The sequence below is a fragment of the Eublepharis macularius genome, chromosome 5, assembly GCF_028583425.1.
Source record: "Eublepharis macularius isolate TG4126 chromosome 5, MPM_Emac_v1.0, whole genome shotgun sequence".
Lineage (NCBI taxonomy): Eukaryota > Metazoa > Chordata > Lepidosauria > Squamata > Eublepharidae > Eublepharis > Eublepharis macularius.
This window is the reverse complement of record NC_072794.1, coordinates 23,064,618-23,087,321: the sequence shown is the minus strand read 5'-3', so window position 1 is coordinate 23,087,321 and position 22,704 is coordinate 23,064,618. Positions and strand designations below refer to the sequence as shown.

Here is a 22,704-nt window from a genome sequence, read left to right as displayed (position 1 = left end):
GGAAATGGCCACTGTTCAGGATCGAAGCCACTGTCCCTGAATCCAAACATGCCTAAAAAGGCATATACAAAGGTTGGCCATACAGAGCTGCATCTGAAGTGCAAGTTGTGCAATCCTTGGCACTAGGGTTGTTGGTGGCCAATTTACCCTTGGGGGGTGGACCTCACCAGCAATGTTATGGTGTTGCCAGTGACACAGCGATGTCACTTCCAGCATGACCCATATGGTTGAGTGAATGTGCTGGAAGTGACATCATGGCAACAGCATGTCACCAATGCCTGCCACACAATTTCCACAAGCATTTTTCCCTCCATCATCCAGCTGAGCAGCGGCAGCCAGAGCTGGCAGAGGGAGAGAGATCTCCTGCTGAAGCAGGAGACCTGGCACCCCTACTTGGCACCTAAACATCAGGGGATGGCTTTCCCCCTGCTTGGCTGCACAGGAGTAGCTGTTACGCACAGCAAAAATTACACACACATCTCTAGGAGTCTTCCTTCCTTTGAAAGTGCAACTCCTGTAAGGAAACTTGACGACTCTGCTTACTTATACTCTGTCTGTCTCTTCCCAACCACTGTACAGCAAATACTGTCAACATACAAGACTGTATCTTTTTTTAGAGTAAAGGACATGAAAGATTCTATCAGTCACAAACCAGGCAGGCTCAATCTTTGTCAAGCCTAGGAAAGGAAGAGCTAAACTGAGACCACCTGAGAGTCCCTTGCCATACTGGGGCTTGCTCTCAGGTGCTTCAAGATCTGGTCAGTTCAGAGACACTATGCACAGCCTCCAATATCCTGTGCTGTGGCTCTTGATTTGCAGGCCTCAACAACCTCCGGAGCCTGTGATGAATTCATTATACATATTACAATAGAACAGTCTGTTTCCTGCTCAGATATCTGTGTGTGTTGGTTTAGTCTAATGGAGTGGAGTCCCTGGTCATTAGTGCTGTTTGTTAATTATAACTGTAGACTGCATCAAATCTCCCTTGTCCTGAACCCATCTGCTCCCGTCCCTGTATCTCTGTGCTAATAGATGGATGCTGTTTTGAACACACCCATCTATGTTATGTAATCCTAAATGCAGAAACTGGAGTGAGTATCCTATCCCTGACCTGAAAGCAACAGGGAACATCACAGAACTCTTTGGCATTTTATTTATTTATTATATTAGATTTTTAGTCCGCCCTCCCCACCAGGTGGGCTCAGGGTGGAGCGCAACATTTCAATTTACATAAATAAGAATTAAAAACAGATAAAACATTATACAAATAACATTAAAACAGCTTTATGCAATAAATACAATACAGCTTCTCTTCAGATGGCGATGATAAAATACTGGTTTTCAAGCTCTGGCTCATATGTGGGGTGGTGGACAGATCTTTAGTGTGGCCAGTGGGGGCCCAACCTAGCCTCCACCTCTGTCTTATAGGCCCGGCAGAAAGATAACAAATCCCACCAGGTCTTAGTTTCCTCAGACAAAGAGTTCCACCAGGTTGGTGCCAGGACCGAAAAGGCCCTGGCTCTGGTCAAGGCCAGGCGGGCCTCCCTTGGGCCAGGGACCACCAACAGTTGTTTATTTGTTGAACGAAGCATCCTCTGGGGTACATATGGGGAGAGGCGGTCCTGCAGATATGCTGGGCCCAGTCTACATAGGGCTTTATAGGTCAACACCAAAACCTTGAACTGGACCCAGTACTCAACTGGTAACTAGTACAGCTGGCGTAGTATAGGTGTTATATGTTCCCTAATCAGGACCCTTGCAATTACTCGCGCAGCTGCATTTTGGACCAGCTGTAGCCTCCGGATCAGGCCCAGGGGAAGCCCTGTGTAGAGCGAATTGCAGTAGTCTTGTCTAGAGGTGACCGTTGTTTGGATCACTGCAGTTAAGTCATGGGTTGATAGGTAGGGGACAAGCTGCCGGGCTTGTCTTAGATAGAAAAATGAAGACCAGGCAACTGCTGCAACCTGTGCCTCCATTATCATTTGCTGCAAAATAATCATGCAGCATTCTAATTTTATTATTTATGGACCTCATGTTGCACAACATCAGTGTCGAAGGGGGGCTAAATTTCCTAATTCCACACCCAGCATTTCTCAGGATGGGACACAGGTTGGAAGGACACTGAGCTCTACCATATCTCCGTGTCCTTCTCATCTTGGCCCGAGTCCCACTGCCATACCTCCCTCGCCCCCAAAGGACTGGGATCCCCGACTCCGTACTGGCCAATCCTTCATCCACCATGAAGGACTGGCATGATCATGGTGACAGTCCCACTGTGGGACAAACAGTGTCCAAACTGTCTGCAAGGAAAATTCCCATTTCTTTCTGGAAATCCAACAGCTAAGGCTGCAGGTAAAAGGATATGGAGAAACTAAATATTTCAATTTCCCCCCAGATTTCTGGGGTTTCTCCCATAGCTTCAAATTTTCTTGGGAATTTTACATCTCTAGTTTTATGATCAGATCACTCCATGTTTGTAAAGCTATACACTGCAGCAGTCATAAGTGGTATTTAATTTAGCTGTTGTTTTTACCGTGCTTTTCTTCCATTAGGATAGTTTCAGGTGGGTAGCCATGTTGGCTGGCAATAGAAGAGCAAGATTCAAGTCCAGTAGCACCTTAACGACAAACCAGATTTCCGGAGTATATGCTTTCAAGAGGCATGATCTCTTGAAGAGAACTGGGACCGCTTATCCCCTGGAAACCTTGTTGGTCTTTAAGGTGCTATCGGACTCAATTTTTGTTCTTCTTCCATTATGGATCTCAAAGAGGCAGAATTCCCAGGAGATCTTCCACTCAGGCACTGACCAGACTCACCTTCTTAGCTTCAGCAAGGTTGCTGAATCATGAGTCTTTGACACATATCCTGGGATAATGACTTAAAGTAACATACTAGGATCAAAAATGGCTTCAGAAAGTAAACAACTTCAAGTCTTATCACTATCATAAAAATAAACTTGGGAAGAGGGGAGGAAGATCTGATATTGATGACATCCAAGCACTATACGCTTCAGTTATTTGGTCCCAAAATATAGATCTCTGCAAATCTGGGGGGGGAAAGTCCGCCCTCAATTACATTTTTTATCATATTTAAGCACAGATGAAAGTGGCCTGAGCAGGAGAGGAAAATTCTGAGTCCTGGCCTGGGTGTCAGGTTCCTTGGATGTAAATTTGTACCTGTGGTTAATAATTTAGTTGGCAAATTAAAAATATTAGTTTGCTAGGATTCCAATCCATGCACGAATGACCATAACTCTGCTTTTGAAGAACCTAACCACACGTGATCCTGAGATTTCATGTTTAGGCTTATTTTTTCCAGCCTGGAATGATTCCCCGGTCAGAAACATTATCCTCCCTCCCTTCCTTGGGGCTGTTTTGAGCCTCAATTGGAAAGGAAGACAAATGCTATATCATGCCTGTCTTTTTGTGCAGCATGGAGAGGGGGAAGCATTTCTGATATGAGATACAAGGAAGAGAAGAGCTAACCCTCTCCTCCCCTAGAGCCAAGAACCTGATCTGAACCCCCTTGTTTTTAAGTCTTAAATATCCTCCATACACATACATCATTCCTCGGAGATCAAGCCTTCCCTCCCTAGGTAGGGCTGACAATATTGCTTGCCCGGCACTTCTGCAAACATAAGCTCCCTCATACATGCACATCGCTCCACACATGCTCCTCGCTGCCTTTCCAGAAGATGCTCTTTCTGAGCTCTCCTGCTCTTCCACGTTCCTGACCACTGCAAGAGGCAGCAATTACCACAGATTATCAGTCCCGACAATGACAAGCCGCGTAAAGAGAGACACTGAGCCAACTCTGCCGCCCGGAGACTGGCATATTCAAGTACACTCAGGACATTAATAGCAATTTACGTGCCATCACTGAGGGAAAGCCACAATGGCCCTGTTGGCAGCCTCTTATTTCGAAGCCTGTTATTTGTGGGCCTTACAAGCTATAATCACAACAGAAACTTTCAAAACCCTTATCTTCCGTGACACACCAAATCTATTTCAGAACTGTAATTGCTATGTCACTGGAGAGTTTGCTGCTTAATGCACTCAAATGACATTTAGTGTTTGCAGGGTCATTACGGGGAACAGAAAATGGGGAGGGCGGGAAACGGGGAGAGGGAGGGGAGGAAGGGGCTTCTTCGGAACAGCTCCTATTGTGCACTCAACTTATTTTTAGAAGGGGCTTTATTGTAGACACCCAATTAAATGAGAAAGAGGAGGGGGGAATGAGAGAATCTTTTATACAACACATATCTTTACCTCCCTGCCTTGTCTTCCAATGATACTTCTGAAATCTAGGAAGACTTCACTTTATTCACGTTTAGTAATCTCCATTTATTTTGAAAGCATGTGTGGGAACCAGGGCTTTTTTCAGGGGGAACGTGGGGGAAAGGAGTTCTGGAACCTCTTGAAAATGGTCACATGGCTGGTGGCCCCGCCCCCTGATCTCCAGACAGAGGGGAGCTTAGATTGCCCTCCGCGCCGCCGAGCGGCATGAGGGCAATCTCAACCCCCCTCTGTCTGGAGATCAGGGGGCGGGGCCACCAGCCATGTGACCATTTTCTCCGAGGGCAACCCACTGAGTTCCACCTCCTCTTTTTCTCAGAAAAAAAGCCCTGGTGGGAACCCACTGTCCTATGAAGAGTAGGGACAGGTGCTGGTTCCAAGAGATTGCCAGCATGGGCATCCTGAAGCTTCTCTTACCGTGACAGGAAAAAGCTTCCTGACTCCTTAAAACAAGGTCTCTCTTTGTTACAATATAAAATTCCATGTTGTTTCATGCGTACATCATAAAATATGGATATCAGAGAAGAATTGCTTTGATGAATCCTTGCAGTCCAGGATTCCACACATACATTGCCTTTTGGGTAACTAAAGGTTAAGGGATGCAGTGGTCAGAGTTCAGATCTGATGCGAGATACAAGCACACGGAAAAACAAGCGAGTGCAATGAGTAAACATTTTCCAGAGTCTGCTACTAGTTGTAAGAGCAGGAAACTGATCTCTTGGGAAAAAAACCAAGCTGACAAGGGATCCTAAAGCCCATACAATCCTTGAGTGTGGCTAATTGGAGACAGAGAATTAGGATCTTCTCATCCCCGAAGAGGGGGTATCAGGAAGATCCTTCTCTGTTATCACCTCAACATTTGATTCCTGACTGGAAAGGTGAAGTGATGGCGTCTTGGACACGAACGAAGCCCCTTGGGATGTCTTGTGCTTTTGGGGGGGGGGGGAGGATCATTTGCTATATGGAAATGGACAGTGGGTTGAAGGGGCACAGGAAGCAGCGGCGTAGTGTGGGTTGCGAGCGCCTGGGGCAACTTCCGGCAGGAGATGGTGCCTGTGGCACTGAGCGCACGCTCCTGAGCCCCCAGATGATAACATCACTTCCAGGAAGTGATGGCAATGCACAGGGCGCAGCCATACCTCGCAAGCGCTCTCCTGATTTGAGGCCGCTCACCTCGCCACACCTTACCCCTCCACCGCAGCCACTTGCCCCCCCCTCCAGGAGTGCTCACATGATTTGGGGATGCTCGCCTCCCTGCCCCTCATCCTTCCACTGCAGCCACTCGCTGCACCCACCCACGCCACCACTGCCCACTCGGTGTGCTCCTCAGCCAGCAGCTGCAGAGGGCCAGCTTGGCGCCCAGCAAGTCAGCCGCCCCTCTTGGCGCGGCAGAGGGCCATGGCAGTGCGGGTAGCCTCCCAGCTCCCGTGGACATGGAACAGGTTCTCCTCAGCAGCCGGCACCTCCTAATAATTTTTTTGCCCAGGGCAGCCACCCCTCTGCCGCCCCCCACGCTATGCCACTGCCAGGAAGAACACTGAAAGAAAGAGGGCTGGGTGAATAATCACCCTTGACTGACCCTTGAGAGGAAAGGATCCCAAAGACAATGGAAGCCTGAGCAGATTTGGAAGGTTGAGGATTATTTATTAGATTTTGAATATTAATTGGCAGACTGAGGCTATAACATTCAGAACCAGAAGTTCTGGACGCCAAGGTCTTCTAAACAAAAGACAAGGCTTTTAGAAGTAAAGACTGCAGACACCAGATTTTATTACTGCATTTCTTTTTGAAACTGAAGGTATGGGATACACAACTGGAGTAGCCAAGATAGGAAGTGGAGTTCTTATTTATTTTATTAAATAAAATTTGATAAAATAAAATTATAGTGTTATTTTCTCCTCCATTTTATCATCACAACAATCCTGTGATGTTGGTTAGGCTGAGGGTGCGTGACTCGCCCAAGGACACCCAGCAAGCTTCAATCCTTGGCCTCTCAGACCCTAACCCGAGACTTAACCTCTGCACCACATTGGTATTTACAAAGTTTGCCAGGGAAATAGAGGTGCAAAATGGAACAGTCTGTCAGACAAAGTAATATAAATATAAAACATAAAAAAGTATTTATTACTTTATTAAAAATGAAGTTGCCTTTTCCTGAGTCAGACCATTGGGCCACCTAGCCTAGTACTGTCCAGTACTTTTTGAATTTTAAAAAACAAGTAATGAGCACCAAAAGAAACTGTTTGCCAAGAGTGGGGGACGAATCACAAGATGTTGGGAGGTGTCAAGCCAAGCATGCTCCTATAACAACAATAACATTCAATTTATATACCCTTCAGAACAACATTGATTTATATACTGCCTTTCAGGACAACTTAAAGCTCAGAGCTGTTTACAAAGTATGTGGGTGAGGCTGAAAGAGCTCTGAGAAGCTGTGACTGACCCAAGGTCACCCAGCTGGCTTCAAGCGGAGAAGTGGGGAATCAAACCGGGCTCTTCATATTAGAGTTCTGCTGCTCTTAACCACACCACCAAACTGGCTACGTTGGGGGCAGCTGTTTTGGAATCAGTGGTCCATCTAAACACATACCACCTCCTGCTCCAATGAGGTGGAATGCAGTGAAGATTGGCCTGATGCTTTGGGGAAGAAGTGGGGACCAGGAAACAAACTGACTGGTGCCATGTTGAGGAATATTGGTTACCTCTTCCCAGTGGCAGCTCTCTAAAATTTGGGGCAAAGGTATTTTCCAGGAGACTACACAGAGCAGCTTAAAGCACTTTCACCAAATGAAAACATCTCTGTCCTCAATTTAACAGCTAAACGGTTTGAAGGGGAGGGGAAAAGGGGGCCAAATGAAATGAAAATAACAAACAGACATAAAATCTATTTACCAGCAAAACCCAAACATCTGTAGCACTGCATAACCAATCCCACACATATCAAAAAGGACAGTGCTTTCTGCAGGCAGCCACCTGCTAAACGAATGTTCATAGCTCTATAAAAATCAATCACTTCACATCATAGCTTCAAGTTAACACAGCAAGAATTTAAGTAAGGTTGGTGAAATATAGTTTTGGGCTAGCATCTGTCTAAGACTGTGTTAGATGTAACACTTCCTGTCTCAAAGCAGGAATATGTCCCCAATCCTGATGCTCGGAGTAATGAAGTAAGGAAGGGGGGCTTTGAAGCCACTTTGCTTCCAGTGAGAACAACGCAAAGGGACTCGTTCTTTTCCACCAGCCTTGTTTAGTTAAGGGAGCTGCTGGTGTTGAAGGAGGTAAATGCCCTAATTTAGAAATTGCCACAATTTATTTTTATTTTATTTATTTATTTTTTCAATTTATATACCGCCCATCCCCAGGGGCTCTCCTCCAAACGCAAAAGCAGAAACAGATTTTAAAAACCCGGCATATGTATCTGTTTAGTTCACCCATTCGATAACGGTCATTTTCAGCTACAATCAGTTTTATTGGTGACCGACCATGTACGCAATTGGTGGAGGAAGGGAGCTGGTCATCTGGCAAGAATGCGGTAAACATGGATACCTGCAGCTCCTTGCTAAAAGATATTCACCCCTGTCAGTGCTATTTGTGTATGTCAAGGCTCCCTCCGCCATTCGAATTTTTTCCTCAAGACTCACCTATTCCGCATTTAGACCAAGCCCTGGCTTAGTCCTTATTACCAGTGGAGTACCAAATCAGGTTCAAGGTTCTGGTTTTAACCTATAAAGCCCTATGCGGACTGGGACCAGTGTATCTGCGGGACTGCCTCTCCCCATATGAGCCCTGGAGGACTCTTTGTTCTAGTGAAAACCAGTAGTAGTGGTCCCTGGCCCCAGAGAGGCCCACCTAGTGTCAACCAGAGCTAGGGCCTTTTCGGTCCTGGATCCAACCTGGTGGAATGCACCGTCTGATGAGACCAGGGACCGGCAGGACTTGCTATCCTTTCGCCGGGCCTGTAAGACAGAGGTGTTCCGCCAGGCGTATGATTGATGCTGGGCAGGGCCCCCCACCGGTAGAGCAGAGGGGATCATCCCTCCCTATCAGGAAATAGCTTCCACCTGACCCTTTTGTGATTTTTTTTAGGGACGGTTTGATGAAGGATTATATGAATTGTTTCTGTGCTGCTGCTTTTTGTACTCTGTATTTTAGATTTTAAATTATGTATTATTGTCTATTGGTTGAAAAGTTGAAAAGTTAAAAGTTTTTTATAAAGTATATGTTGTAATCTGCTCTGAGCCTGCTGATGCGGGGAGGGTGGAATTCATTTATAAATAAATACGTCGAATATAAATAAATAAATAAATCCTAATCCTTCTGAAACATGTTCCTGCAACCAAACTTGAATGTTTGCCACATTTAGTCTTGTCTCTATTCCTCTCATCAAAGTGTAGATTTAAGCTCCATGGGGTAGGGATCCTAGTGCATATTAATGACATCAACATCTTATGTTTGTGTGAGCTTCTCCCGCCATTTCCTCATTTCTCCCCTATTCATTTCAATGGGAGGACACATCTCTTGGTGAACACTAGTGGACCATAGTCAGCAACAGTCCCACTCAAAGTTGAGCTGTAGTGACTAGGATTTGGAAGATCCAGGTTTGAAACCCCGCCCTGCCATGAAAGCTCACTGTGTGACTATGGGCCACTCTCAGACTAACCTACCTCACAGGGCTTTGTGAGGAGAAAATGGAGGAGGCTTTGTGAGGAGAAAATGGAGGAGAGGGGCCCAATATAAACTGCTTTGGGAGACCGAGCATATAAATATAAATAGGGAAAACCAGCATTTAAATGAAGAATAAAAAATAATAAAAATAATAAAATAAAGAAACAAGTTTAGATGTTTTTCTGGCAAACTAGACTGAGGCCCTAAGTACTTCTGAGAGAACTGGGAATGCAAAGCCCTGCTTCTCTAGAACAGGCTGCAGGTACTTAAAAGGTGCCACACAAATGCTTGAGGCTGGAATGCCTCTTAGCCTCGTGGGACTTGCGAGACCAGTTACTAAAGGGCTGAGGCCCATTCTGGGGTTGGGGTTCAGGGTCTAAGGAGGGCCCCAGAATGCGTCTCCTAGGTTGGTTCCAGGTCAACAGTCTCTTCCTCATCAGGGTCATCTGACTTTGTGCCCAGTAAAGAGGATGTGGTGCCCTGGCCCGTGAATACAACCTACAGAGACAGTGGAAACTTAGTGTCAAAGGATGGATCCTATCATTATTCCTTGACTGTGATGCCTCTAATGCTGGCCGGACTGAACGCAAAGCTCCACTGATTAATTTATATGATCTATTGCAGACTTATCCTATAGTCTTAATATACAGGGTTGCCATGAGGTTATCTGCCACTTATACCTTCTTTCATGTCTCTTCCAGCTTCCCCTCGCAAAAGCTGCAAAGAAAGAGGTCCCACAGCCACTTTTGCAGACTTGTTCCACTTTTCACTCTGCTCTGAGTTAGGAAGAGGTTCCCAATTTCTAATTTAAAGTTTAAATTAATTATGTCTTGTGGAACGAAGGACAGATTGTCCTTTTTCCTAATGCCCCCCCCCCTTTTTAACCAGGCCCTCTTTCCCTCTTCCAGAATAACTTGGTTATAATGGTGTGAAGGCAAAAGCATATTACATTGTGGCCTTTTCAATACTGCTACTGAGTCACATTTTGCGGATTCTCTTTTCTTAATTATCCAGTTTCAGTTCTGCACCTGGAGTGCAGTGGGGGCAAATTCAGCGTTCTCTTTGGCTTCTGCTTTTTCTTCCTTTCTGTGCCTCCTTTTTTAGTGGTGAATCCCTTTGTGCTGTAGCTTAACCCAGAATATTAACTTTTTGTGTGTATGTATGTATATACATTCAGATGTAGGGAGCTGAGCTTCATCTTGGGGGAGGGGAAGAGAGGAGGTTGGGAGGAAGGCTTAATGTGTACCGAAGTATCATCTCTTATCACAATCAGCCTCCGATTCATTTACTCCTTGGTATTAAAGAGCCAAGGATGGAAATGAATTCGGCTACCGGAGATTAATATGGAACGATGGGCTCTTTCACGTGGCATTTTCCAAGCCCGCTTTTTGCAGGGGGTTTATATAATCAGACATAAATGCCGGCACATGTTCAGTTGCATTTACTTCAGAGTGCTTTGCTGTCTCTGCCTGCTGACATCAGGGCTGGGTGCTAAATGTGGGAGTGCAGATGCCTGTATTGAATTCAGAGGAAGCCCCGCTTGAAACGCAAACAACAAAGATGGCGGATTCAGGCACTGTGATCTGCTCACCATCCCTTTTCACTTAACAGGAGCTTCACAAGAAGCCATTTCTTGTGATGGAAAACCCTCAAATAATGAAGCTTCCTCTTGTTTTGGAAAAAAAGAAGCCATGCGCATTGTGAGATGTTGCACTGATAACAGCCACTGCAAAACTTTTGTTATGGCCCTGGGACTGGAGAATCAGCCCCTTAGTGCTCAAATGCTCCTCTGGGCACATTAGCAGTGCACTGGTGAATGCCAAGTGAGACAAAGTAGCAGACTGCCATGCTAGTTCCAAATGCAAGGGAGGAAAACAGTCCCTGCAGGTGGCAAACCCATGTGGAACAGTGGCTAAAAGTGTTGAGCAAGGTTCTGGAAGACTTCCCCCACTCTGCCACAGAAACATGTTGGGTGATCTTGGGCCAGTCGCTGGCCGTTTCCGCACTACTCACCTTCATCTGGAACGAGGTGCAACGTCGCGAAAAAAACACGGAAGACAGTGTCTTCTCGCACGAGTTTTGTGTGTAAAACTCGCACGAGAAGACGCTATCTTCCACATTTTTTTCGCAACGTTGCACCCCGTTCCAGATGAAGGTGAGTAGTGCGGAAACGGTCACTGCCTCTCAGTTTTATCTCACACGGTGGTTGTTGTGAAGATAAAATTGAATAATGTAGGATGATAATGTAAGCTATTTTGGGCTCCCTGCTGGAGAGAAAAATAGGGTACAAATATCTAAAACAAACAAAACATCTCGGGAAGGTAATACTAAGCCATTCCTTATGGTGTGCTCGGTTACTACACATATGATATTTTTGATTTCTGTAGGGGAGCTATGAAAGATGGTATGTACAGGTTAAAATTCTACCCCCCCCCCCCCAGGGCTGTATTAGAAGGGGCAACCCAGAGGTGTAGTGTCAATAGCACATGCTGCACAATAGTACCCTTGGCCCTACCAATCATGGCTGGTCTTACCCACCAAACAAAGCCCCTTTTTTCTTTCTGTTGGGAGTTGGGCTGGCTCTGCCCAGCAGGCAGAACAGGCAGCGATGGATGGATTGCCCAAATCAAACTGGAAACCAAAAGAAGTGTGTGCATGTGTGTTGCTCCACTATTCCCACCTTGGTGCTCATTCCCACACTCCGTATCTAAACTCTGCCCCTAACCTCGAAGCCTTTTCTCAATGGTGGTAGCCAAGCTACCGGTAAGGATACTGGATCCTCCTCCTAAGGAACTCCAGGTCTCAAGTTTGTTTTGGGAGCCATAATGCTTCTGAAAGTTTTGTGATGCACTATCAACGTTAGTATTCAACCTATGTCCTTGAGGGTGGCCCAATTGGCTCTTCATGTACCTTGAGCATGCGCTAGCAATGTCTCTGTGTAATTTTCAATCAAGTGAAACATGTCGGAGGAAGGGAGCATAACTCTAACCTGCCCTGGACACATCATCCAGCCCATCTCACTTCTGGTACCAGGGCAAGGATGGTAGAAAAGCACCTGCTTGGGATGTAAAAGGTGTCCAGCTCTTTTCTCTAATTTGTGCCAGCTGATGTTGAAAATATCTCCGTCTCCTACTTTAGACGTGAACAACCCACATGGCTGCCCCTGTTGTTTCCAGTCACTCTTGTCTACCACCTTCATGTTGCATCCAATAGCTCTTAGTCAACCTGCCTAGCACATTATGATCAGTATATAATTCCCAAGTCCTTCACATGAACAATTCTCACCCAACTTGCTCACGGGTAAGCTTGGAATACACCTGGGTCATCGAAACACTTGGGCTTTCACTAGCAATAATGTTTTTTTCTCTGTGTTATAACAAAAAATGAAGGGAGTAAGAGAGCTGTGATCTTAGCAAGCCGTTTTAATGCTTTCCCCTCACATCACATCTTATCTGTGCTACTTTTATCTCAAACTGACGTGAGCTCACGGAGAATGCCTGCCGGGGCCAATGGCAGTACGCTGTACATTCCTCACTGAGAAAAGTCTTGCTTCGCTCAGCACTCTGGTGAGCAACAAGGGCTGTAGAAATCCTGAAGGTTATAGCTGGAATAGGTGAGAGGGAAGCCTCTAAAGTCTGCATGGGACCTCCCACAATCACCCCAAATGGCACCCCTTACATCCACGGTATGTCAGCCAAGAAAACCAAAGCGTTTGAAACCAGTCTTTTTGTGTTTTCAGGTTGATCCCCAACCAGCGAGGGTCTCCCTCTGACCTCTAAAGAGGCAAAGAGGAGCCCCTGATGCTATGAGTGGCAGCCTCCTTTTCCAGGCTGCCCTCTTGTCCCAGATTGCTGTCACTGCTGCTGAGATGGCGGATGATTGATCTGAGAAATGAAGTTGGATTGCTGTCCCGAATCTACACTCGGTTCTCCTTGTGTCTGTCTGATCGATTTCGCTCTGTAAGACACAGCTTGTCGCTATGAATTTTCATGCTAGCCAGGAGCCGCCAGCGCAACTCAGAACAAGGAGAAGATGTTCCCTCCCTTCCTCCATCCCCACCCCTCCTTTTTGTCATGTTTATATAATAATAACAACAACAACGATAATGGTGATAAAATAACAACAACAGTAACGTTATTTCAGGAACTTGACTCTGATGGGAGAGAGGGCCCGCACTGCTTTTAGTTGGCACACGTAGTGGCAAGAGGGACTCCAGCGACTGGCCTCCTTGTTGGAGCTATCAAGGGTCCTTGCGGTGACATCCCCGACTGCTCCTGCACTAGGTGTCACCTGTTTAGCAGCTCCTCTCAGCAGAACGCAAGTGGCCGCAGGTGCCTTGAGAATGCTGATCGGGTCTGACAGCCCTAGACGCCAGCTGCCTGCACAAGGCCTGCCCAGTCGCCACTCCTCCCCTCCTTTTGCAGATAGAACTCTGCCGTTGGCATGACCGATAGAGAAGCAATAAACTAGGTGACCGTAAAGCTAAGACAAGTCGTACTAAGTGGCATTCTGAGCCCTATGGCTTTGAAATAATTGGGAGAAAGAGAAAAGGGAGGAAAAAAGGAAGCCTATTTTTCTTACACTGATGCCCTGCGGACTATACATCTGACTCGCTGCGAGCCCATCACTGTATCCTCCTGTCTGGCTGATAACATGGCGAAGGGTATCCACCTAAACAGACCAACGACAACAAAGAGAGAATTAGAAGGAGCACAGAGATTAAAAGGCAACGCTTATGTTTATTTTGGCACAGTCAAGTCTGACAATATGACCAAAGTCAAGACCTCCCAACCATCACCCATAAGAGGACACGAAAAAGAGAAAGAAGCTTCCTCCTCCCACTTTCTGTACCCTGCCCGTTGTCCCAAACTCTGATACTAGCATTCCACATTGGATTTTTAGCATTGCAATGGATGGTTGGAAGAAAAATATGCAGGGGAGGGGGCAGACAAGTGGACTGGAGAACTTTGGCTGAGATTTGCAATTCTATATGAGGACAAGAAATCTACCCTGCTATTCCATCCATCGAGGTTTCTCAATGCCACCTGGAACTGAAGAGAATTGACAACATCGGAGACTATAAGAGTGTTGACACCCTGAGTCTCAGGGTCTCTCACCTCTCTTGACCATCGTCAAATACCTGCCTTCTAGCACAAACACTTCTCTGCCCTTTGAGCAGCAAAGGAACTTGTCTCGGCTTTCAAGACACTTCGTTGAGAAACAGAAATTCTTGGATGGCTGTCAGTATGGCTCAGATTGCCAGTGGAATAAGGGCAGAAATAGGAGAAGGCCCCAAAAGAAGTCTACAAGTCTGGATAGCAACATCTGCAGCGGTACTTTTTACATTGAGAAGAACAAGTTTCTGCTGCAGAGATAATTCCCCATGCTCTTCCGTAACCGAACTAGATTCTAGTACAAAATGGTTGCATAGGTCTGGTTTGAAACGGGGCAGAGGAGGATGAGAGAACTTCTGTAGTTCAGCATCACTCTCTCATCAGACTTCAGCAGAGGATGATAACATGGCAGTTGAAAAAGAAGTTTTCATACAAATACTTTGTCCCTTCTTCCGGAACACCCATTCAGCAAATAGAGCTTTGTATGTTTGGTATTCTTTCAATTCAGACTTTTAAATCTCATTCTTTTTAGTGCAAGTATCAAGCCAGAGCCAAATGCATTCACAAAGTGTGGACAACTTTTTTTTTGAAGCAAGATTTTGGTGTTTTTTTTTGTTGTTGACTGGTGTGATTAAAAGTTGGGTACAAAGTTTTGATTCCTCTCTTGGGACAGGAATGGGGAAAGCCAATAGGATCATCAAAGGCTCTTTGTTCCAACACTGATGCACTCACGGGCAGTATATCCGATGGATCCCTACCTGTGACTGCACGTTGGCTCCAACCTGGGCCCCTTGGTAAGAATCCCCATTGAGTGACTGCACGCTCATGAACAAATCTCCAGAGTTTGACATGTTAAAAGAACTGGAAGAACCTGGAAAGGAAAGAGTGAGGCACCTGAATCATAGAGAGGAAGAGGGATTGACACCACACGCCGGTCAGCCAAGAAGAAGGAATGACATGCAAAGCAAATCCCCCATACAGGAAACAAAAACAGTCAGGTTAGTAGCATGGAGGATAGAGCAAGCAAAAATTAAAATAAAGAGAGAGGATGTACTGCAAGAGTTGTAACGATTACAAAACAAAACTTGTCCTCCCAACAGAATGGAGCCCTTCAGAACTCGCGGGAACATCACTGGCATGTGGTACTGTTATTTCATTGGAGCACATATTTCCTGTTTTAGGGTGGGAAGGTAGTTCTATTATGGTGGTGAGTTTTTGAATTCCTTCGCAACCTCTGAAATTGTTCGGCTGCAGTTTCTAGAACTAGGAAGCCTTCTGAGAATATATGGCTCCTGTAAGTACTGATGATACAGAAAAGTCTATGGAGCGTGCCATGCTTAGAAGCACAAAGGGGGACAGATGATAGCCCTGCAATGGATCCATCTTAACCAGTCTGGCAGGGTAGCAAAATGTGGCCTGGTGACAAGTGATGGCCACTGGCACCCCACGCATCCAGGTAGGCACCCAACCTGTCAGCTGTTGGCCAGAACAGAAAATGGACCAGCACAGTATGTTAGAGCTGTCCTGATCTAACAGATGGCATCTTAGTATCAGCGATTATTTCTGAAAGTACGTAGTGAGGCCAGGAATTCTTTACAATCATCACATATGACTAAAATGTTATTTCATACCTAAGCCCCTTTTCACAGGGGGAAAAAAACCTCACAGCAATGTAACTGGAAGGCATGAAATAAGATTGGAAGGGATTACCCCAAAACTCTCGTGCAATTCATTGTGTTAAGTGTGAGAAAGCTCAACGTGCAAGGTTTAGTTCCAAGCATGATGTTAGGCTCAAAGGGAGAGACTTCGGGGACCCAGGTCAGCTCCACTGCAGTCTTACAACACCAAACTGTGCCCTCCCTGGAAGATATGTGGCTATGGTCCTCTTTTGGGAACTGTCCCCAAATGACGTTCATAAGATGCGCTGAGAATTTTCAGCTGCACTTTGACTTTGCAAACAAACCTTTGTTCCTAAAGCAAAGTGGGGAGGCTTATCTGAAGAGCATGAACACATGAGGTGAGGGAGCAGTGTCCTGGAAGGTTCTTTGTCAACAACTGTCCTGCCCAATTTTCACACCACCTTTCTTGCCCTCTGCTACAGAAGGCCCTCTGAAGGCCTACAGATGCCAGGAGTTTACAATAATCTACAGGGGCGGAGATGTTTTTCAAAGTGTCTATCTGAAAGATCCCCGCTCACTTCAGCACTCTTTAGAACAAATGGCTAGGAATATGTTCAACAACAATGAAATGCACATTCGACTACAGTCAAAGATTATGGAGAAATGATCACAGTTTTACAACGAACAATCCAGGCAGTCTACTGGAAATTGTGTCAATCGCTTCCTGAAAATTCTCTTGTTCCTGGTCTATGCTCTGTATACTTACCAAGAGTTTGAATGCAAAAAACAATGTCATGATTATACCGATATTTTGCCTTATGTGACACCTGAGAATTATTTAATTACTTAAGACTCACAAGAATGCTCTAGGAGGGAAGAAAGCATTGTTTTCTCCCGTTAGCAGATGGCTTCAATAAATGAGCTAAATTTCCAAGGTCACATAATAAGCCAACGATATCACCAAGAGAAGACCGCTGGAATGCTGTGTGGTTCCCAGCTTTTTATTTATTTACTTCATTTATGCCTCACTTTTCTGCCCAATGGGGACCCAAAGCAGCCTAAATCATTCTCCCCCAACCTCTATTTTATCTTCATAACAACCCTGTAATGTAGGTTAAGCCGACAGTGTACGACTGGCCAAAGGACACCCAGCAAGCTTTAATGACAGAGTGGCAATTCAAACTTGGGTCTCCGAAATCCTACTCTAACAGTCTTACCATTAAGGCTGGGCCGGCAGTCGCCTCGAGTGCTAAGGCGCCGGAGGGGGCGCCGGGGGCAGGGGTGCACACCACGGAGCTCAATTGCCCCGTGCTGCTGCGCCCAGCCAGGAGCTCTGTGCTGCTGCTGCTGCCACTGCCACCAGCGGCACACAGCTGTGGGCCAGGCGCGGCAGGCAGCAGGAGTGGCACATGGAGCAACTGAGCTTGGGGGAGGATGCAAGCGCCCCATCCCAGCTGCGTGCCATGTGCTCGGCCAGGAGCATGTGCTGGTGGCAACAGCATGGGCCAGCTGAGCGGGCAGCCTCCCAGCCGTCCCGCACAGTTGCTCTGTGCTGCTGCTGCCACCGCCACCAGCACACAGCTGCGGGCCAGGCGCAGCAGGCAGCCAGGGCAGCATGGGGCAACTGAACGGGAGGGCTGGGAGGCCACACATGTGCCGTCCCTGCCCCTGCATGATGATATCACACGCAGTGATGTCATCACACAGTCCAGGTGCGCGTGTGCGCAAAGTGCGCACGCACTAACACCTGACGCTGTCTCAGGCGCCAGAAACGCTGGCACCCCCCCCCCCGAGTCTAACCACTACATCACATTGGCTCTCTGTCCACACAGGTAGCTTCTGAACTTCTGCCTCCTTCCACCACCGACTTGAATAAAAGAGCTATTTTGCATGCATTTGCTCCATCGAGGTCAATATTGTCTATTCTGACTGGCAGCAGCTCCCCAGGGTTCTCAGATGGAGGTTCTCTCATTATGTACGACCTCATCCTTTTTCAATTGGAGATGCTGGGAAGTGAACCTGGAATCTTCTGTATGCAAAGCAGGTGATCTACCACTGAGCCATGTCCCCCCCCTTACTTTAAAAGAAGTATCGATTACATTTTTATCTTGCCCTTCCTCCAAGGAACATACATGGTTCTTCCCTCTTTTACTTCATCCTCTCAACAACAATTGCTTAGACTGAAAGTGAACTTTGGGCTCATCGTCTCCCAGTGAGATTCATGGCTGAGCGGGGTGTTAAAACCTGATCTAGTTGGACATACCACAACACCACAATGACTCCTTAAAGATAAATCACCCACTTTACTGATGTTGCAGTGAATGTTAACTATCCGGACTGATTTAGCAATCGCAAATCATCATTCCATACTTCACCAGTAACTTGGAAACTATAAAGGGAGTGAAATGTGCCATTTACAAAATGTAGAGTGAACTTTGCTATTTACAAAATATACATTGCAACTATGACAGCAGGTACAACCTGTCAGGAGAGTCTCCTGTTTAGACCTCACAGAAATGAATGGAAAATCATGATTTTGTTCTTGTGAAGCACCCATTCATTTCAATATGGCATGCTGTTCCCTGTGGACTGTGCCTAGGATTCTCTCTCTTTTTTAACGTATGCACATATCTGAGTGGTAGCTGCGTTTTGCTGCTATAGAAGTAAAGATAAATATGCGCATACCATTGATATGCGCATTGTACAGATGCACTTTATGTCAGAGCAGTAATTACTGAGATGGCCTTTTGCAAGATCTGTGGTGCTGCTTCAACATTTCTGGCATCAGTTTGCGCTCTTGGGGAGAAGGGGGGGAATACATGAAGTGGACGGTCTTGGTGAAACAGCTCCCGGGGCTGCTGCACCAGTCTGGAGGAAGGAGAAGAAACACCTAAAACAAACATACAAACACCAACCCAATCCAAGGCACTTTGTGTACAATACTAACAATACTGTCATGTGCCAGTTATTGCCTTCAGACAGTCTTTTCTGGTGGCATCCTCTCCTAGGATTGTTAGCTTGGCAACAGTTAGATCATGCGGTTTTCTCAGATAGGTTTATCCCTTGGTAATGGCCTAGGGGTGCGGAGAGCTGTGAGCCCCTTCACTTGCTGCCTTCAGGAAGGCATGTAAGATGGTTTCATTCTAGAAGGCATTTGGGCAGAGAGGAAATTGTTCTGGCTGCATTTTTAAACTGTGTATTTGGATTGTTTTTGACCTTGTTACTGGACCCTTCTGTTGTTTCTGTGACTGTGCAGCTATTGCTGCTTTGACAGCCATTTTCAGTTGGCGAGATAAATAAGAAGGCAAGGGACTCTACCTAGAGAACCTTTCCCCTGTGCCTACTGAGATACTGGTCTAGAAAATGACTGTACCCAACTTTCATGATCTAAAGTGCAATTAAAAATTCCTGCCTTTCTTTCATGTTAGGATAGACCTTTGCTCCATAAGCCATATCATTCAACAGGGTTCTACTGCAGCAGTGAACAAGATAGTCAGGGGGACTACTTTTACAGATATACGGCTCATCCTCCACCACCTGAGAAATACTCATACTGAAAACTCTCTTGTACTTTAAAACACCTTAGACCAGGGCTCCCAGTACAATTCCCATGGGCACCATAGCATCCATGACTTTCCTTGATGCCCACCAAGTTTTTCAGTAAGTGGGTGAGGCCATTTTAAGGCATGACATCTTATTGGCTGCCTTCATTCAAATGAAAGTGGTTTTTTTCCCTTCTCATTTGATCAGGAGGATCTGGGCTTTCCTCAGTCATTGTGTGGTTCTATTCCCCTTTCTGGTTTTCCTTCTCCCCAGGAGCTGGGAGGAAAGTGTTATTCCATCTGGCTCTGCCTCCTGCAGAAACCATTTTGGGTTTGGCTCCACCTCCTGTGGAAGCCGTTGTTGGGGCGGCTCTCACCCCCTCTCAAAATTTCAAATTTGCCTGCAGGCTCAAAATGGTTGGGGATTCCTCCTAGACACTTCAGTTAATAACATTCTGACATCTTCAAATCTTCTAAGGGAAAAAGTACTTTAAACACAAAATAAGTGAGGCTCGCTACTCCCTACAGCCTACTCAATTAATTTTCAGTATGAATACGTAATGTCACATAATAAGGGGGTGGGTGGGAAAATGCAGATCTACAAGGTTGGGAATATTACAAAGAAAAATGTTACCTATATATCTGGAAACATGCCTACCTTTGACTGAAAACACCAGAATCAAGTGACAACTTGGGAACACTGAGAATATTACCTTTCTGTAAGAGTATTTTCAGACATTCTGATTGCAGAGAAAAGGTTTAAAATAATGCTCCTGACCTTGCCTGAACCTGTGGACGCTTCTGGAATTTTGAAAAAAAAAATAGTAGCCGGCAAAAAAGTTGTCATGGGATGTGGGACCGATTACAAAACGACTGGCAAGAAAGCCGAGAGGAGCAATCAAAGGGAAGACGAAGGGCTCATCTAGAACCAGTGAGATTTAGTGGCTGGAGGGCCCGACTAGGATCTGGGAGACCCAGATTTAAACTTCTACTTTGCTATGGAAGCTCACTGGGTGACCTTGGGCCAGTCATACCCTCTCAGCCTAACCTACCTCACAGGGTTGTTGTGAGGATAAAATGGAGGAGAGGAGAATGATGTAAGCTGATTTGGTTCCCCATTGGGAAGGAAAGGAAGGTATGAATAAATAAACAAACAAACAAACACAATTTTGAACCCAGCACCATTATTCCCCCTCATTGCTCCTGTCTAGGTAATTTCCCCCATTCCTTGCGTAGCAGTTGATTCTACTTACCTTCCCGTTCTCCTTTTTAACCCCCAAAATCCAAATTCTAAAAAAGCCCTCATATATTCAAATAAACCAAAATTATGCAAATTAAATACATCAGTGAAAACAAAATCAAAAAGAGTCCAGTAGCACCTTTAAGACTAACCAATTTTATTATAGCATAAGCTTTCGAGAATCAAGTTCTCTTCGTCAGATGCCTGATCAAAACTGGGCAGATACAGAAGAGGAGGGGGAAAGAGAGAGAAAAAAGGGAGGGGGCATAAATCACAAGAAGGCAGAATGCAATTAGCATGGAGGCTATCAAAACATTCCTTTGCTTGGAAATGTAAACATTTCCTTTTGGTGTGCAGTCAGTTTGTAGCAGTGAAGGTATCCAATTCCTATGTAGTATAAGCCTTCGATGACCACAGCTCTCCCTGCCAGCTGCATCTGACAAAGAGAACTGTGGTTCTCTTTGTCAGTTCTCTTTGTCAGATGCAGCTGGCAGGGAGAGCTGTGGTCATCGAAGGCTTATACTACATAGGAATTGGATACCTTCACTGCTACAAACTGACTGCACACCAAAAGGAAATGTTTACATTTCCAAGCAAAGGAATGTTTTGATAGCCTCCATGCTAATTGCATTCTGCCTTCTTGTGATTTATGCCCCCTCCCTTTTTTCTCTCTCTTTCCCCCTCCTCTTCTGTATCTGCCCAGTTTTGATCAGGCATCTGACGAAGAGAACTTGATTCTCGAAAGCTTATGCTATAATAAAATTGGTTAGTCTTAAAGGTGCTACTGGACTCTTTTTGATTTTGCTACTACAGACTAACACGGCTAACTCCTCTGGATCAGTGAAAACGAATCTACTCTGCACATACAATTCTGATTCCTGAAGTACAGAGATATATTTGAAGCAATTTATCTTTTTTGGAGCAACCATTTTGCATTTCCTGATTAATCTGACTTAGACATTACTGTAATGTTTTCTGCAGTGGGATGCCCCTGAAGACAGTCTGGAAACTGCAGCTGGTCAAGAGTGCAGCACTCCAATTATGGTCAGGGGCTAGCTGGTGGGAACATTTCTCTCCCATCATTAAAAAGCGACACAGTCTGCCAGTTTACAAGTCCAAGTGGTCGGTTATGACCTTTAAAGCCCTTTATGGCCTAGGACCCAGATATCTGTAAGACCCCTCCTCCCATAAGTCTTGGGTCATCAACTACAGTCTCAAGCTACCACTTACTGGCTGTTCCTCCACTTAAGGAAGCCTGCCTGGTGGGTTGCCACTCTCCTAGTGGTAGTTGGAGATCTCCTGGAATTACAACTGAACTCCAGGCCACAGAGATCAGTTCACCTGGAGAAAATGGCTGCTTTGGGGTGGGGGTAGGGTTGCCAGCCTCCAGGTAGTGGCTGGAGATCTCCCGGAATTACGAATGGTCTCCAGGCCACAGAGATCAGTTCACCTGGAGAAAATGGCTACTTTTGGGGTGGACTCTATGGAATTATGCTATGCCAAGATCCTTTCCCTCCCCAAACCCCACTTTCTCCAGGTTTCACCCCCCAGATCTCCAGGAATTTCCCAACTTGGAGCTGGCAACCCTAGGTGTGTGTGGGGGGTGGACTCTATGTCCTTTCCCTCCTAAAACCCTACTTCCCCCCACAAAATCCTGCTTTCTCCAGCTTCACCTCCCATATCTCCAGGAATTTCCCAACAAGGAGCTGACAACCTAGGCATCGACCAAAACCTCTACCTTCTCCACTGTTGCTCCCGTTTTGAGGAATGGGCTTCCTGGGGAGATATGAGGTATAAAAGACAGGTATCGTCTAAAGAAAGGTGGTTATCTGTTTTGGGTTATTGTACTGGTTTGAAATTTTAATGTTTGAAATGTGACTTGCAAGCTGCCTTGAGCCACAAGGAATGGCCGGATACAACTTTAATCCAGCGGTACACAACTCAAACAATTGTGTGGGCCATAAATGGCTCTTGAATTGAGCTAAAGGAGACCAGTCTGTGACATCGTCAGGCCCTGACTCATGTCTTCATCAGGACCTGCCCCTATGAAGAGGGGAGAGGTTGCGTCTGCTACTGTAGTGTCTTGGAGCCCCCAAGACACTGCACTTGTTATAACAGCAAGTAGCTGACTGAGAATACCTGAGAGGCAGCATTCTAACTCCTCCCAAGGAAAGGGGAAACTTCTGTAGTGCATCATAGAGGGCATGCATCTTTTTTGTGCTGGGATGG

General features: G+C 45.9%; 1 protein-coding gene across 3 annotated transcripts in view; it reads right to left on the bottom strand.

Annotated features, from left to right (window-relative positions):
- PBX1 (PBX homeobox 1) overlaps window positions 1–22,704 on the bottom strand; it is a 261,356-nt gene that overhangs the window by 4,812 nt on the left and 233,840 nt on the right. For 2 of the 3 annotated variants that reach the window (XM_054979858.1, XM_054979859.1), the window contains exon 7: window positions 13,542–13,631. In XM_054979858.1, the coding sequence (XP_054835833.1) occupies window positions 13,585–13,631 (47 nt within the window). In that variant the 3' untranslated portion in view covers window positions 13,542–13,584. Of the gene's footprint in view, window positions 1–13,541; window positions 13,632–14,832; window positions 14,946–22,704 lie in introns of all 3 variants that reach the window. The other variant, XM_054979857.1, reaches the window with a different exon arrangement.